Source organism: Scophthalmus maximus, chromosome 12 (assembly GCF_022379125.1).
Source record: "Scophthalmus maximus strain ysfricsl-2021 chromosome 12, ASM2237912v1, whole genome shotgun sequence".
NCBI lineage: Eukaryota > Metazoa > Chordata > Actinopteri > Pleuronectiformes > Scophthalmidae > Scophthalmus > Scophthalmus maximus.
In genome coordinates, this window is record NC_061526.1 from 12,823,828 (window position 1) to 12,842,043 (window position 18,216).

General features: G+C 41.0%; 1 protein-coding gene across 6 annotated transcripts; it reads left to right on the plus strand.

Annotated features, from left to right (window-relative positions):
• Positions 1–693: 693 nt before the first annotated feature.
• On the plus strand, positions 694–10,786 carry nfyba (nuclear transcription factor Y, beta a). Of its 6 annotated transcripts, XM_035616626.2 has the most exons (8): positions 747–809; positions 1,709–1,780; positions 6,197–6,290; positions 6,370–6,500; positions 8,222–8,419; positions 9,901–9,979; positions 10,106–10,185; positions 10,287–10,786. In XM_035616626.2, exons 3-8 carry the CDS (start codon positions 6,197–6,199, stop codon positions 10,317–10,319), a joined length of 615 nt encoding a protein of 204 aa, XP_035472519.1. In that variant the 5' UTR covers positions 747–809; positions 1,709–1,780; the 3' UTR covers positions 10,320–10,786. The 6 variants fall into 6 exon arrangements, with proteins under 6 accessions (XP_035472518.1, XP_035472519.1, XP_035472513.2 ...); XM_035616625.2 differs by lacking the exon at positions 1,709–1,780 and having other exon boundaries at positions 694–809; XM_035616620.2 differs by lacking the exons at positions 747–809; positions 1,709–1,780 and adding an exon at positions 814–832.
• The last annotated feature ends 7,430 nt before the right edge of the window (positions 10,787–18,216 follow it).

The following is an 18,216-nucleotide window of genomic DNA, read 5'->3' on the forward strand; positions in this document are numbered from 1 at the left end:
GATTGCATACTGTTAAGAGTACATACAATTAATACATGAAAATTAACTTCTCATGTGTAATAATTTGTCTTTTTCTCCTCCCATCTATGTGAAGGACCAGAATGCCCACTTCAAAAACCCATCACATGATTTCAGTGCTGACCCTTATTCTAAATGTCTTTTGATGTACAGGAATGTCAAACTGTCAAATAAATTAACTTCTAAATAAAATCCCATGTAAATGTTACTGAAAGGTTTAGTAGGTAGGATTAGTAAAAATAACTTTTTGTCATATTTGCTGAAACTGTCACTGGTAATTAAATATGAGACAGATCATATGTGAAAGAATTTAATTCATTTAGTGACCCCTACTGCCTTTAATGCCATTTGCAAGAACCCACCATTCCCAAAGAAAAATCACCAATCTCAGCCAGGGGGTGTCTCTCAGCTCTGTCAATCATGTCAAACAGCTTTAGTATGGAGAAGCCTTCAGAAATGTCCAGCTTTCATTTATAGTTACTCAACACTATAGGTAATAGTAGGTGGGATTAAAATTTAGAGCAGTTGTAAAATAAAAACAAAAATCAAATCAAAGCATTCCATCATGATGTGAATGGGATGTCAACCCCTCTTGATGCAATGAGCAAAGGATCAAAGGCACACACACTCCTGTGATCTGTGATCTCATCACAGATAACAGGTAGTGAATCCTCTCAGAATTCCATTTGAATTATAGCAAACACAGAGGTGAGACACTGAGTTACTACCACATTTGAAAATTAAACACCTGATTGTGACCACCACCGGGAAAGACAAGCACAATTTCTGAGGTATGTCCGAGGCCGACAACATGGTACTTACAACACGATTAGAATGTGCTCATTCATTGGTTCACCGCTTGCGCAAATTGTCGAATTCCAGAGATGGCTGTCAACAACGTAACATATCATGTATTTTCTTTGGATTTACACCTTTGAAGCATTTGTATTTGTATAAATCACAACATACATTATCTCAAGGCACTGAAGTTTGCCTTACTGATCAGTTTCATCTGGCTTTATAGATAAATAAAGCTAGGTGTCATCTGCATAACAATGGAAATGTATCTGTAGCTTTCTGATAATTTTGTCTATGGGAAAATGAAATTTAAAACAAATACAAAAATTGGCTGACTATATTAACATATATATATTTGTGTTGTTGAGGATTTTGCCAATACTAATTATAACGGGGTTGTATTTTATTTACTCTGTACATTTAATTCACTATTAACTATGTACATTATAGAAAAACTAAAACAAAATGAACACCATTAACATTCAATGCAAGGAAAGATTTCATTAAGAGGGATATAGTAAATGTACTGTATTAGCGCTTTTTGAGCCTTATCAACCACAAAGTGCTTTACAGCACAAATCACATTCACACACATTTACATCTTACAGCGGTGCTATATACCATGCTTTTTTCAGTCATATTCATAGACACACTGCCACAAATTTTATTGTGTTAACTAACTGAAAAACAATACAAATTTAAAATAAGTTACATTTGTAAAATGTGATATTTCATCCTCATTTACTTTGATATCTTCTTCTCCTCACTGAGGCTCAATGCAGTCCTGAACACGAGGGCCAATCTGAAAAGGAAAACTTTATATGTTTGACATTGTGCTTTTAGGCAATGTATTACCATGGCTATAAACTTGTTTTTTTTTCTCCTCCTGTAGCTTGTAGAGAAGCCATCTCCCTTTAAGTCCCTGCACCTTAGGATACTCAAGAAAAGGGTCACACTGGGAAAGGTGGTATATGAACACTTAAAGGGGTAGTAAGCGATTATAAAGCAATTCACATATTTTAAAAATCAGCAAATGTTTCCTCACGGTCCCCTAGCTATTGGTGTTTCTGTAAATCGAGAAGAAAAAAATGCTTGGGGTTGCACCAACAACTCTGCGAATCGACACGTAAACAGACCTGCTAGCGGGTGGCGCTGCAACACAAGCTTTCTCAAAAATCGCTTTTTCCAAGTCCTGTCTGCAAGTTTAGACTCTTCTGATGAGGTTGTCTCTGATTCCATTTCCAGTTTCCGGCAGCGCTGAAAATTCAACACGAATGTGATGTAGGACAAGGAATAGTAGATAGGAAGGACAATTCGACCGCACACCTGGGCCTTTTTTGTGCAAGCACTTTTAACACGACGTACCAAACATGGTGACTTACACGGAGGTCGGGTCCACCTAATGTAACTATAGCTATATTACATATATCCTTTAGAGGAGAACATGGCTAAAATACACTGGTAATCTTTATAATATAGATTAACAGCGGTTTATTAATGTATGATTTATTTTATTTCACTTTGATGATATATTTCCATGTCTAATATTTAACTACAAATTCTAGGTACTTATACTTTTACATTAGTATTTTCCATTGAATGCAAAGTTACACTTCAATGTATTGATTTTTAAATGATGATTTTAATAGAATATGTTGCATTGCTGTAGGACTAAGTACCAACAGAGTAGAAAGTAGTTCAAATCAGCTAAACTTCAAAACACAAGCACCAGTAAATTTCAACTTGCTCATGAATGTATAAATTATATTATTTAAAAAAAACCTATATATAATATTAAAACACTGACAGGGACCATTTTACTGCACAATGAGTATTAGGACAAAATTAGACTTTATTAATCCCACACCGGGGATATCTACTTGTTACAGCAGCAGCAAGAGTCAAAGGCATCAGGGAAGAGGTGGATAATAAAATATAGCAAAAAAAATAACTATTAAAAAAGAAAAAAGCTAAATACATTAATATTGGAAAAAGGGTCAAATGTGCAGTTGTCTAATTAAAAATATGATCAACAGTGTTGTATGGATTAATAGTAAGAATATGGAACAATAGTAAGAATAAATATGTATATACATACATATCTACATGTATTCATATACATTACCATACATAGATATTTTGCACAGGTGAAAAATACAGAAATTAATTTCTAGCTATTGTTTATTGAATTGTTTTTCTTCTCCTTTCTTTAAAGCAGCCCAGTTGTTAAAGTGAGCAGTCTGCTCCCTGAAACAAAAACACAACAGTCAATCAGTTTCATTTCACACCACCAATAAAAGCAGCAAAATCTCCCTGTCTGGTTTACCAGTAATAAACGTATTATTACATTACGTTTCTAATGTGCTGGGAATATTCATTCGTCTGATACAGCAGCTCCGCGACTGTCACAAAACACAAAACTTTTTTAACAGCAATAATCATGCTTAAGGCCGCTCGGTTTATTAAACATATTTACCATTAGCTAACTAAACATCAAATTTGTATATTTTTTAAGCCCGATACTTACATTTAAAAAAATGTATCTGTTCGCGTTATCGTCGGCCTTCATTACTTCCCTTCCAAGCCGGTCCACAATGAATCCTGGGATAGCCTGGGCCGGGTAGGATCCACCCAGTGTATCCTTGGTTGGGCGGGGCTTGAAGGGCGCATTCGTCGGCCGCATTTGAAGGAGCAGAGGAATTGGTACATCCCAGTTGTGACACTGTGACGCAACCGGTCTACAAATGCATCGTCCAAAGGACGCAGCCCCTGAATTGGGACATGGCCTATATTTAACTCATTCAAAGTTGACGAAAAAACATCGGTTCTTTGTTGCAGGCGATTATACATATATGAACACATAGTTATGGACCATATATTCAATTTCTGTGAATAAGTTCTTCTAAATATTACACACTGTAGCTTTAATGTTTAACTGTTATGTATAGAAACTAAAAGGCCTCCAGGTTTTTGTATATGCTCTGCTATGGGTCTTTTACACTCTTTAACTTTCCGAGCTAACTTTTTCTTTTGAAAAACCCTGGGAAAGATCGGCATGATTAAAAAAAACAAAAAAACATATATCATTAATTTATAACATGATGTACATATAAAACATTAGTAAATCTACCTTTAAATGAAAATGTAAAATGAAAAATATGTAATGAAAATCTGAAATGTCATGTTATGAAAGTGGCTGTTAAGATGCTGTTGCAGTGCAGGGTCGATAGAGAGCTCTAGTAGTATACTCAGAGGGATCACGTAGACTAGAGTCAGTGCAGAGTATATGGCCTTAGGCATTGGAGGCTGTACCCCCACGCTGGTCACGTTGTAATGTTCCTGCCAGTTCCTGAATAACGCCTGCTAAACCTGGCCATCTCCTGTTCAAATGAAGACCATCCCTGCTCATACTTTCTTTCTTGCTCTGGCGGCCACTGTCGACATTCTGGCAAACACAGATGTTCACGAAGACAATACTCATTAAAGTCAAAAACTTGAGCTGGACACTGAGCAATAGGAAGTGTTGACCCTTAAAAAGCCCACTGTGTCCTCATAACGATAGTTTTGAACGACACAATTCGTTCCCACAACCATAGAAACACATGCACACACACGCACGCGCACACGCACGCGCGCACACACACACACGCACACACACACACACACACCCAACTGCTTGGCGCATCAGGAAGGAAGGAGCCTCGGGGAAATGCGTTCATGTGTTTCCAGAACTGTAGGAATTACGGCAATTCCGACACATCGGTCTTCCGATCTTCGAATTGTGTTCAAGGCCATCCTCACAGACGCCATAGAGGTATACCTAAATGTGGAAAAAAAGACCACATGGACAAGTTGCTGTGGTTTTTTTTCTCCATTTTATTAAAGTCATAAATAATGAATGCATGTTTCTTGTACACTGTCTTCTCATTCTATTGTTCCAGAATGCATTGAAGCTGTACCAGACCTGGATTGTTCCACTGTGACGACAGGCGACATTTACAATTCGAAACCATTTAAAATCGTATAGCACAATCTAATCGTCTCCACTGCTGGGTTTGTCTTCAGACATTTGTGTTGGGAGCTTGTGAGGGGGTCTTTGAAAGCAGCCCCCGGCCCCCTGTCGGCTGCAGGCGGCAGTGCAGCCGCGGCTCCGCGCTGGGACTGGTCCTTTCGCAGCCATTTTCTGTCCAACCAAACAGCCGTCTCAGGGAGGTAACCAACCAGGGCTTCATTGCAGGTCTGTGCCTGGCTCCGTCCAATGATTGCTAACCGATTTCTCTTTAGCTCGAATGGAAATGTCCGTCTCTGTCTGATTTTTTTTTTTATTTGTTGCCCGAGCGAACAAGGGCCGCTCTTCGGGGAACGGTCGAAACTTAAAAGCGGAGGGTCTCTTGTCATTTTGGCCTCGGTCACGTCTTGCTCCGCTCCGCACAACAAAGAGCAGGCCAATGCGGTATATGCAGGCGCCAGCTGCGGTCTCGGAACCCGCCCAGGAGACACTATGTGCCTGAGCAGGTTCCCTACAGAAGGTAACATCCCGCCGGGCAGCCTCTCCTCGCTAAACTCAAACCACTTTGTTCCCCGCAGGCCGGGTGGCAGACATCATGCACATGCACCGCCGCCCGACATCTGCTAGTCTGGCTAGCACGCGACGGCTAACCGCCGAGCAGTGGGCTTAGCGTGTGGCTAACGTGCAAAGTGGCTTCAGCCCAGGTCGCATCTGCACAACGCATGGCATGGTTGTTACCCTCGGTGCAACGGCCGGCTAGTCGTGTCATTGTCCTGTCGTGTGTCGTGAGTCGAGAGTCGCCCACGTGTCGCTGGCGCTTTTGTTTGGGCTCGTTGTCTTGCTTGCGGAACGAACCCGGGGACGATCGACCGCCTCCCGATGGGACTGATGTCGAGGAATCTACAACTCGCGTATGGTTCTCCAGACGGGGCTGTCGACCGTGGGCAGGGACTGTTTGAGGGGGGGGGGGGGCTTTTTAACTAAAGCATTGCTGAAATAATTAGTGTAGCCCAATCAAGTTTGCGTAGGATCTATAGATCTGCACACTGCTTCTCGAAGAGGGGCTATGCGGTCTAAGTGGTGAGATGTAGTCCCCGAGCAAACTCGACCAATGTTACGACAAAAAAAAGGACCGGGGCAGTCATTTTATTATTTTCTCATATCTCCACAGAAACTGCACGTCAACCAGGCGAAACAGATATTGTCAGTTTTTGATGATCCAGGCTCAGTCCGCCTGTTTGTTTTCAAAACGTGTAACTAAAGAGAAAAGTCTTCACTATGTATTATGCTCTCTGAGTGAGTGTAAGACCCCTTGTAAAACCTTGTGTGTTTGTGTGTGTGTGTGTGTGTGTGTGTGTGTTTGCATTACAGATGGACGGAGACAGCTCGACCACCGACGCTTCCCAGCTGGGTATCACTGGAGAGTACATGGCGTCAAGTCACTATGTTCTCCAAACCCAAGATGGTAAGGAGCTGGAAAGAGGAAAACAACCGTCAATGTAGGTAGTGAAGTCCTGCTGACTCTGCGTGCTCGTTTTCTGTAGATGATGCGGATGAGAGTCTGAATGACCAGGACGACGGCGGAATCAAAGAGAACTACAGGGAGCAGGACATCTACCTTCCTATTGCCAATGTGGCTCGCATCATGAAGAATGCTGTTCCTCAGACTGGAAAGGTTTGTGAGGGAGTGAAGTAAGAAGTGGGAATAAGCGGTTTCAATATGACTATTTTATGTCCACTATTTTCTTCGGGTTATAATTAATGTATAGGGCTCAACGATTTGAGGATTTTTCTGACAGATATTGATTTGCGATATAATTTTTTTTAAAAAGTCAACCTTCAGTTCAATATTCACTGTGTAATATATTTTTTCATAACGTGATGGATATGGAAGCGAATCGGTCTCACCAAAATTTTAAATTTAAAAGGCACTGAAGTTCTACTACTGAATTCTTCAGCATTTAAATTATGTTTGTGAATTTTTTCCAAGTCATAAAATTCATATAAAATTGAGTTGCCCTAATTCGACAGGGCAAATTCAGATCCCCGAATTATGTGTTAAAAAATTCAGATGCAACATCCGGGTCACCATGGATAAGCAATCGATTCTGTTTGAACTCAAATTTACATTCAGCCATTCACTTGTTGGAAAGATTGTAACATTTCGGATCAATAACTAACAAACGAAACCAGACGTGTGCAGGGACCAATCATCTCACTGCTGACTCCTAGAGACCCATGTTATTCCTCTAGCCTGGAATTCGGGTCTTTTGAATGAAACTTATGATGTAGCTTATTAGTACATTACTCTGATTGGGAGGAGGCTTGGCTTGTGTTTTAAAATGTTGGTACGAGTTCACACTGAGTCGATTGCCTATCCTTGGTTTCCCGAATGTTGAATCTGAATTTTTTTGCACATTCTTTTTTAAAATCACTTATAGATGCAATGACATTGTTAAAAATAGTAACAGTTTTGGATCCTGAAGCTCTGGAGTCAGAGATTCCAGAACTAGAGAAAAAACACAGTGACATGTAATGTAAATACATGGGGGTAGAAAGAGATAGGGAGAGAGGTGCATGATGGGAGTTCCCCCAGCAGTCTAGGCCTTTAGCAGCATAACTAAGAAATGGTTCACTCTAACTATAAGGTTTATCATAGAGGAAGGTTTTAAGTCTAACCTTAAAAGTAGTGCGTGCCTCTGCCTCCCTGACAAACTCTGTCTAGAAGTAACAAATACATGGACTAGTTTTTCAGTATTCCTTTGGGATAGGATGTTTCTGATTTACAACTTCCTTTTTCATGGCGAAACACAAAGTCGCCATGCCACCACAGACACACCGTTCAAAGAAACCTGAAAACCTTATCAGTTTAGCTTCACAAAGGTCTTAAGACTAGACTGACCAAATATGAAGTCGATCTTATTTATTCTCTACGTCTAGGAGGAGTTGGTTAAAGTACGATCCCATACCCGAGACCCATAAAATACGTAACTTTCGACCAGGTCTGACGCATGTGCAAAGATTCATATGTTTTTGAGCATGTTTATCCCCTCAAATAAGCTTTACCTTTAGGAATAATAATTATAGTAATAATTATTAGAATTCCTTGCAGAACAAAAGGGGTTTCGCACTGGTCGATGCTCAGGGATTATAATGGCGATTTTTGCTGGAAATAGTGTAATTGATCAAAAGCCTTTCTGAACAGGTGGGTTTTGAGGATTTAAAGTGTCCAGAGATAGGCCATTGCAGAGATCTGCCAGGAGAGAGAGAGAATGATGAAAAGACTTGATTTGCCCACATGGAAACATAAGATCTTTATCCCTTACGGTTGTAGGCCATTTTACCTCAAACAACCTTCTTCCTCTTTGTAATGTGTCCGTGTTGTTTTTTTGACAGATTGCTAAAGATGCAAAGGAGTGTGTACAAGAGTGTGTGAGTGAGTTCATCAGCTTCATCACGTCAGAGGCGAGCGAGCGCTGCCACCAGGAGAAGAGGAAGACCATTAACGGGGAGGACATCCTGTTTGCCATGTCTACGCTGGGCTTTGACATGTATGTGGAGCCACTGAAGCTCTACCTGCAAAAGTTCAGAGAGGTGAGACAAAGTGGGGCCACCTACGTGAGTGCAATGGTATAATAACACTTAACCTTACGCAGAATGTGGCATCAATAGAGTGCTGTTCAGCTGTTTATTTCATAGTTCGTTGATAATGGGTTAGGGTTAGGCGTGTCCAAATTCAACACTGCACTTTTTTTTTTTTAAGTATAAAAAAAATTCTTATAAATAAAACATATGTCTGAACATAAACTTTTCTTTGAAGAACACAAAACATATCTATGATAAAGGAAATTAAATTAATATTTTGTGTCCTTTCATACTGCCAGTAGGTGGTGCTAGTGTCCCTGAATATTATCACACAGCTGTCTTCAGGCTGGAACTATTAAACATATCCAGTTTGAGGCAGATGGGACTGTATGGTTAACAATACTAGTAGTGTGTGGAGGTCGGCCCATTCCATATCTAAACAATCCAGTTGTAATCCTAATCCTCAATCAGATCTTTTAGTTTAAGGACTGGACCCCATTGATTCAAAGAGATTTCACACAATTCAAATTTAATTGTGGACTTCCTGTTTGATTAAGTCATGGACCCAAGAGACATAATTTTAAGTATTGGCCCAATATATATGCTATATGAAATAGTTACTTTGTTGAAGTTTTCGGGGGCTGCTAGTGAGGCATCTTGCCATACCAAGGCCAACAAATCTCATCAGATTCACATTTTGTTGGTGTTCTGAGGTGTGTGCCAAATTCCGTGAGTTTTCAAGCATGCTAGGCCCCTGGGAAAAAAAGCTTTCTTTCATGATGAATCGGTTGCCATGGCAAGGGCAGTTCTTTAAAAACTAAAAGCTTCAATCTGGAGCATCATCAGGGTCATAGTAGAGTTCTGATTATATTTGAGGCAAGTCTGTTGAACCTGCTTGGAGTAAATGTCAAAGTAAGAAATAGAAATGAATACCCTGTTCTTTGACCAAGTAAGAAATTTGGCCTGTAGATGTATTTGGGCCTGGACTGTTATCACACATGTTACTGGTCTGATGATGATGGCGGCCCACATTACAACTGTTTATTTGTCCACAGTGTGTATGCAAATCAGCAGCAGCGTCGAAACTGATGAAAAACTCTGGATATTCTCAATATTCCATCATCAATTTCTTAGGAGTTAATTGACGATATTTGAGCAAGATCTTGCCAACCTGCTAGAAGGTAATTTGTAAAGGTATAGGGTCTATAGCTTCCTGTTGCTGCAGATGGCACTTTGACTATGATGACGAGTTAGTCAAATTATGAGGTGTGGAAATGCCTAAAATATGCACAATGCATTGAAATAGAAAATGAAAAGATTTGCCCTTTATCAAAATAGAAATTGCAATTGTAGAACTAACCTGAATATCGTATTAGTTTCCTACCAGATAAAACCAAGTTCTTGTTTAATTCTAAATAAATTTAAATGTGTTGCTGTAATTACATATGTACTTAATGTTCATGCTTAGTGCTCATCTGGTGTTTTTCCAGGCAATGAAGGGGGAGAAGGGAATGCCGGGTGTGGCGGTGGCAGAGAGCCTGGGAGATGATCTCACAGATGATGGCTTCAGTAAGTTAACAAGTCAGGTTTATAGTGTATATTTTAGAATTTTGTTCAGCATTTGTTTCGTTCCATGGTCTCAATCTTTGTGTTTCACGTGAAGTCACATAAAGATAAATCTTCTCCCCTCATCAGCAAATCCATTACCAGCTGGGATTATCACAGCAGATGGACAGCAGCAGAACGTCATGGTATACACCACCTCATATCAACAGGTAAAGTCCACACTGATGTATTGGCAGCTCACAGTACTGATCTGGATAATTTAGAAATGAATTTACACCATCTCCAACTGAATTGTGTGGATGTGTTCCAGATTCCCACTGTACAACAGATCCAGTTTTCATGACAAGGATCATGAACACATGGGCTTCACACAGAGCTCGCATTCATCTGATGACCTCTGACGCTGCCAGACAGGGAGGAGAGAGGGAGATGCATCTACACAAACCCTCACGATCAGAGAAAATCACTACCTGCTGAGTAGACAGTGTTGTTTTTAGTTGTGAGGTGTGTCCAAAACAGCTGGCAAATTTGAGACTTTATTTTAAAGGCTAGTCTTATTCATTAGTGGTGGAATTTTCTTTTGTGAGTATTCGTTAATGTGTTTGCTTTTACGCAATATTTTCTTGTGGGGTAGTAGGGGGGAAAGTTTTATAGGAAGCTTGTTTTTGAAGGTCTTCTCTGTTTGAACAGAAAAGCCCTGTTGTTACTGTCACATCAGCTCATGCAGCTCTTTTGTAAGTTCACAAAATTTACAATGTGCTTTAATGTCATGTAAATCCTTTGAATAAAAACTCAAGAGTGATGTTGAAATGTTCACCTTAATTATTTATCATATAAAACAACTCGTTTATATAATTTCATACCTAGTAAACTGTGAGCTGGAGCTTTCCTCTCTGCTGTCTGTCATGCTCGCATCTTTCTCCTGTATTCATACATGTACGGTTGATGCTGCAGCGACAGATTGGTAAAGGACATATTCATGGAATTCAGAGGAGGTAGGATTATTTGTGTTCATACTGTATTAGTGGTGGGTAGAAACTTGAAGGTTTTCTACATGACGAGTAGTTAGGTCTACAGGAGATGAGTCTTCTTTCAAAAGAACTCGGGGGCACCTGGGAAAAGTTAATTCTTGCTTGGCTGCAACAATAAGTCAATTCATCAATTGGGTTACAGGTTAGTTTACTGCTCATGGAATCTTAAGTAAGCTAAATACTATGGAGGGAAATTTGTCCCAACAGTCTCAAATGTGAATCACAGCTACGAGTCATATATAAGAGTTACATAGTTTTGGTACTCACAAATGCATGTTCAAATCCATGCACAAACATGAAGCAATTTTACATTAAAAGAAATTTTAATTTTGCATTTCACAAATGCATATATCACAAACTCAAATATTAAAGCTACAGTGTGTAATATTTAGAAGTCCCGTCGGTGGCTAAGTTGGTTGCGGTTTGCAACTTTACCACCAGATGCCGCCAGAAAATTACAAAAATTACACACTGGGGCTTCTTATGAGGTTTCTTCAACCTCATAATGTTTGCTTTCACCAGCCACCTCCACTCTCACAGAGGGGTTGTCCATGATCGCTCTCAGCTTCCCTCGCATCCTTTTCTCTGTCACTGCCTCCACACTGTTCAGTTCCATCCCAACCACAGAGTTGGCCCAGCACACCACAGCAAAGAAGATAACACTGGCTAACATCCGTAACAGCCTAGTGCACACATCGAAAGACCTGAGCCTTCTCAGAAAGAACTGCCGCCCTTTCCCTTCCTGCAGAGGGCCTCAGTGGTGTCCGACCAGTCCAGTTTCTATTTGTAGCTATCCAACATCTCCACCCCCCTCCCCATTAATGAGAACAGCAGTGACTGTGTCACCAGGCCAACACCAGGTACGTCGTTTTCCTGATGTTGAGCTGGAAATAACCGGACCTAAGACAAGTGCCATGGTAATGTAAAACACTGCTTACACAGCCACAGCCAAACCACCTATGTCTAACTCCGACCATAACACCGTCCACCTTATCCCCAAATACAAAACAGCCTTAAAGAGTGGTCAATCCCTGGTTAAAAACCATCAACACATGGTCCGATGACAACACTGAAACACTGAAAGGCTGCGTCCTATGAACAGATTGGGATATATACTCTGGAGAAATTAACTGGGACAATGCTACTGAAGTCACCACAGATTGCATAAAATTCTGTGCTGACAATGTGATTCCAAAAAAGACAACAATGAAAGTCTACGCTTACAACAAACCCTAGGCCACAAAGGAGGCGAAGGATTGCATTAACAGGAAAAAGCAGGCATTCAAGGACAACAACCACCATCAACTAAATCAAACCAAAATAGGCGCTGAACCAGAAGCTGAAAGAAGCCAGGAAACCCCACAGGGAGGCGATAGAGACAATCCTCATGGCCATAAGTTAAAAAAAAACCTCTGGGACTCTATGAAAACAGGCATTAACATGAAACCCACTCAGAAATCTCTGCATGCTAATGAGCTGAATGTTTTTTATAAGCGGTTTGACAGTCAGGACTTTTCTGCAGAATTTAATTTAATTTAATTCTTGATAATATTGTTACTGTCGATGTTGATACCGAAATCCATCAACAAGTTATTTTAAAAAAAACTCAATGTTAACAAGGCCACAGGCCCAGATGGCATGTAGATGAACTGACACCTGCCTGGTGCCCCATCTTCCAGAGGTCCCTGGATACCCACACTGTACCCACCTCATGGAAAAGGGCGATCGTCACACCTGTCCCAAAGAAGCCCCGTCCACAGGACGATAATGACTTCAGACCAATTGCTTTGACCTCAGTTGTTTTGAATTGTATGGGGAAGCCCTTGGTGGTTTATTTACGGCTGGATGTTGGACCGCAGCGGGATCCCCTGAAGTTCGCATATAAATCACCAGGGGGGGCACTGATGATGCTATCAATAGCGTAGCTGGAGAATCCTAGAGCCTATGCCAGACTGTTGTTTCTTGATTTTAGTGCAGCCTTCAACACACTCCAGCCCCATGTCCTCCTGAGTACACCGCAGCAGATGAATGTTAATTCATCACCAAACTGCACCCAGCCAGTTAGGGTGAACAGGACACTGTCTGACCCCTTGACCATCAGCACTGGTGCCCCCCAGGGGTGCGTCAGTTCCCCAGTTCTATTCACCCTGTACACTAATGAAGTTACATGCAAATCTGCCAATATCCACATGATAAAATTTTACGATGATGCAGCCATACTGGGCCTTATGTCTGATCCATCACATGCAAACTTATTGAATCAATGCAAAAAAAAAAACATTATTTGAAAATGTTATAGGAAAATGTATAAGAAATGTCATTCGAACTCAAGCACATTGGAGACCACTCACCAGTGGTGATCCACAATCAGCATGTTGCCCAGGTTGACAATACATTTTCATGGAGTGTTCATGTGGATTATGTCTCTGCCAGGATCCAACAACGACTGCACTTCCTGCGGGCGCTGAGGGTCTTTGGTGTCAGCCAGAAGGTGATGCTCCTCTACTACCATGCAATAGTGGAGAGCATCTTCAGGTACGGCATCTCACGGCCTGGTTTGGCAACCTGAGTCTCCAACTGAAGGCCCAGATCATCAACCTCATGCACAGGGCCATGGAAATAATGGGAGTCCGACAACAACCCATGCTCCAAAACGAAAATATCCTCAGAGCCCATCCATGTCCTCCACCCTGAGTACCAGCTCCTCCCCTCAGGCAGACGTTTCAGAGTCCCCCAGTGCAGACTCAACCACTTCAAGAACTCATTCGTCCCCCTGTCCATCAAGGCCCTAAACAACAGACCAGCCAAAGCCAACCCCCCCGATTGCCCAATATTTTTTAACTATGCACTTTCCAAGAGAGAATGTTTTGTGCTACAGGTCAGTGTGCAATTTGTAGTTGTTTTAGTCTTTGTATGCATGTGTGTGCGTGTGTGTGTGTGTGTGTGCGTGCGTGCGTGTGTGTGTGTGATTGTGTGATTGCATAGAGACAGGAGAACAGGGTTTTTACAGTATGTACTCTATGTATGCACTACTTTTTGTATTTTATTTATTTCTATGTTTTTTTAACAGCAGTCACTGTATTTATGTGTCCAAATAAATTTTCCCTATGGGCCAATAAAGTAATCTAATTTGATTTAATCCTACAAAGCTCTCAACAATGGGAGTGTAATACAAGCAGGATTTGTGGTTTTCGAGGTAACTTCAGGTTTAGCCCTGGGTTTTTTCGTAAAACAGGCCTGGTTCAATTCTCATGGTTAAATCACCATGGTAACTAATGCCGTACCGCTAACATGCTACGGAGCAGGGATAAAAGAGTTTAGAGTAAAGTGACAAATAATGAAGCACAACAGATGTTTATAGATGAGCAGAATCGTGTTGCTGTGTCCATTCCGGTTTTAAACCAGAGCTTCTAATAAATGGTAAATAAACTATACTTTTCCTAGTCTTATTGACCACTCAAAGTCACATTCCCCCATTCACACACATACACTGTCGGAAGAGCCGTCAGAGGCAATTTTTAGGGTTAAGTGTCTTGCCCAAGGACACAACGGCATGCAGGCTAGGGGAAGTTGGGATCAAACCACCAATCTTCGGGTTAGTGAAAAACCGACTCTACCTCCTGACCCACAACCGCCCTCAATGAAGGTAAAGTTTATCAAGCCAAATAAATAGACTCATTAATATTAGAGCTTCATTTGAATTCAATAAAGATTGCTTGAATCACGGCAGAATCACTGACAGTGTTTTACTTTCATAATCTATCACTGCAGCTCAGAACAACATGAGGCATCTGCATTACAATGAATAGTAACAAAAACGTTATACTATATATTTTATTGGAAAAATTATCCACACACTGTGCAATGTATCCCATGTTTATGAATGAAAAAATTTAGTCTGATTGACCTAATCACATCACTCCCCGCTGTTTCAGCAGCAGAAACAACCTGACATCACTCCAGCTTCCGTTCATCGTAGTTTGATCATTGTCCGACACAGGGGGCAAAAATAGTAAACTTGATATGTTCCTGTGCTTATTTACAGTATATTGTTAAGCTGAAAAATACTTTTAAAATTTTGTATTTTGAGTTGCTCTTTTCTATATTAGTTATTAATTCATATTATTCACATTTCACTTTGTAGAATGTCACCACTCATTTCTGTAGATGGCATGTTCCCGAGTAGAAGCAGAAGTCCGAGGTGTGGAGGGTGCACAGGAATGGTGACAGAACAGTTCCCTGGGGTGTGCCAGTGTTGCTTACCACCACATCTGACAAGCAGCCTTGCAGCCTGAAGTGTTGATTGCGTAATGGGGTCCAAACTGTTTTTTACAGTAATTTGTGACGTGAAAAGTTGTAAATTGTAGGAGTTGGTTTAATTATGTCTGTCTTAGGTGGTGTTAAAATCATTTGGTTTTGGATGATAAGTCCTTATGCTGTCCCTTACATAAGCTTATATTAAACTCAATCAGTCTTGATAAGCTAAATATTTAATGTACTATGGAATTAAAATGTCACATTTCTTGTGAGTGGGCCCGACGTCATGGCCCCTGGGCTGGAAGTGGCCTCCCTCAGGCCCACACCCATGTCGCTCATTTCCTCGTATAGAACAGCAGGGATCGCCTGTAGCCTTTCCCCGGGAAGCTCCTGTTGGCTGTTTCCTGAGCCCTGTGAAAAAACAACACACTCCAGTGTTTGCCTGTAAGCTTGGCTGCACACTGATGTTCTGTCTGAGGAGTGACTCCCAAAAAAGACACACATAACCCAGCCTACTCCCTTTCCTTTTCCTCCTTTTCAGCAGTTGTCCCCATTTATCGGTTCATCCTCCCCCTCCGCCCATTTCTTTGTTGTATTTAAAACTCTATAAATAACAGCAAATGGTCCCGTAAGACTCAAAGCAAAGCTCGTGTTTTACTGTGACCTTTTTTTATCCACTACACATATTTGGGAAGCATTTTTCTAGAACTTTAATACGGCCATTCCACATCACTATACCAAGGTGTCGAAGAACCGGTTTTCCTGCCCCTTACATGCTGTGGAGGTAAAATGTTTGTCCCGATGTCATTGAAATTAGAATTAATTCAAGCTGCAAGCAACAATCAATGGGCCCTCACCCCCTCGTGCAGGTCGGTAGTGCTGGTGTGCGCTCCACCTCCTCAAGTCCAAATCACACCCTGCAGCTCCGTCTTCCTCAACATCATATCCCACTTCCAGTTTTTTACACTCCCGGTAAACACAATGGGTCTTCTCTGGACTACAAAGAGATGATTGAGGTGATTTCCAAACCAAAAACCAATGTGAACAACGAGATTTATAGGTTAATGTTATGAATTATCAAATGTCTGAAATATATTTTAGGATACAGCACAGAACTATTTGATATATTATCATATCATTTAGTTTTTTAACAAATTTTCAGCTTTCTGAGTAAGTTAACATTCAATGTTTCTTTAGTAAGATGTGCTGCCTTGGTGAATTACACATAAGCTCTTTCTTACACAGACATTGGTCTACACACATACACACACTAGCTTTCAAGAACATGCCCCAATGCATACTGCTTTATTGTCTATTATACTCTGAAGGAGACCTTAATTCACAAAATGAACATCATGCTGTATTGAAGAAGACTATTGAAGAAGACTTCAAAGAAGACTGAACCATAAACTCCTCAAGTCAAGTGAGAATTTTTCCCATAGACTTAAATAGAAACCGAGGACCCAGTGGAGTCGCCCTGTGCTGGTCATTCGAGATAATACAGGTTTCAGGCACTTTGATATTGGCTTTACTTTCCGGACCCACAGTTAAATTAGGCACATAATAAATAGTGACATTCTCCTACATATGACATCATCATACACAATTTATGATATTTACATCATATCATACTAATTTTACGTGTTGCACAAGTGTATGTGTGCATGTGTGTATGTTCACTTAATCATAACATAACATGTGTTCATGCATAATGTTTTTAGAAAAGCTGATTTTTTTAATAATATGCCACCTTCAACTATGAAAAAAAGGTTTTCACGTGGTGTCAAACCCCTAACCCTAACCCTGGTCTGATTCACAGAAGACATAAACTGCAATTAGCAGTCACACAGTCATGTGGAAAAAAAAACTAGGAAACCATGTGAAAACCTGCTTTCATTGTTGAAGGTGACATATTATTCAAAAATCTGTTTTTCAGTGTTTGTGCACAAAAATGTGGTTATCTGTGGGGCCTGCCAGCCCACTGAGCTGTGAAAAAACCCCACCCTGTCACGTGGTGTCCTTCAACTGTGGTGTCAGTCAGAGATAGAGCTATATACAGTAGCAGCACCATCAGATAAGTAGGTGCTCTGTGCATCCTATCACAGGCAGATAGAGGTATCAGTCTGCTTGACCCCTGCTGTGACACCCCTCGGCCGCTCCTTGGATAGCTTACTCTCAGACCTCACGTTCGTAGAAAGCTCCTGCATGTCACACACACATCCCCCTCCATCCTCTCACTCCTTTCCTAGCTTATCCTATGTTACCTCCCTCCCCCTATTTACCATTGACATTTGATCCTCCTTGTTCATTCCGAAAGGGGAAGATGGTCGTGTGGGTTTTTTTAGAGACAAAGCAGAGGCTTTTTGTTGAAGCAGAACCCCTTGACAATGAACCTTTTCCAAAATGTATTACTCTGTCAGACACACACAGACAGGCACACACACACACACACACACACACACACACACACGTGTCTCACACACACGTCACAAACACACACCTATTGTACTTTACGTTCCAGATCCAGATCCACTGGGTACCAGGCCTATTGATAAAAAGGTGGAGTCGGGCCTCCTCCCACTGTGCAGAACCAAGGAAAGCACCGAAGAACAATTTCCTGATTAAATTCAATTAAATTCAATAAAACTTTATTTGTATAGCGCCAAATCAAAACATACATCGTCTCAAGGCACTTTACATAGTGAGGTCGAGACCTCACAATATACACACGCATATAACACACGTTACCGTTAGTTACACTTCCATTTATGTTATAACGTGGCATAAAGGTAGAATGGGCTAAGATGCTCACACATTAACTTCCACTCAGCTGACAAGTTATGAAAGTAGCTACATGGTTAGCTTTTCCAGCTCTGCATCTCACCAACTAGGTAACAACATAGTGTGACATCAACACTCAACAGACTCAGTCCACCACCGCACCGTCGTCAA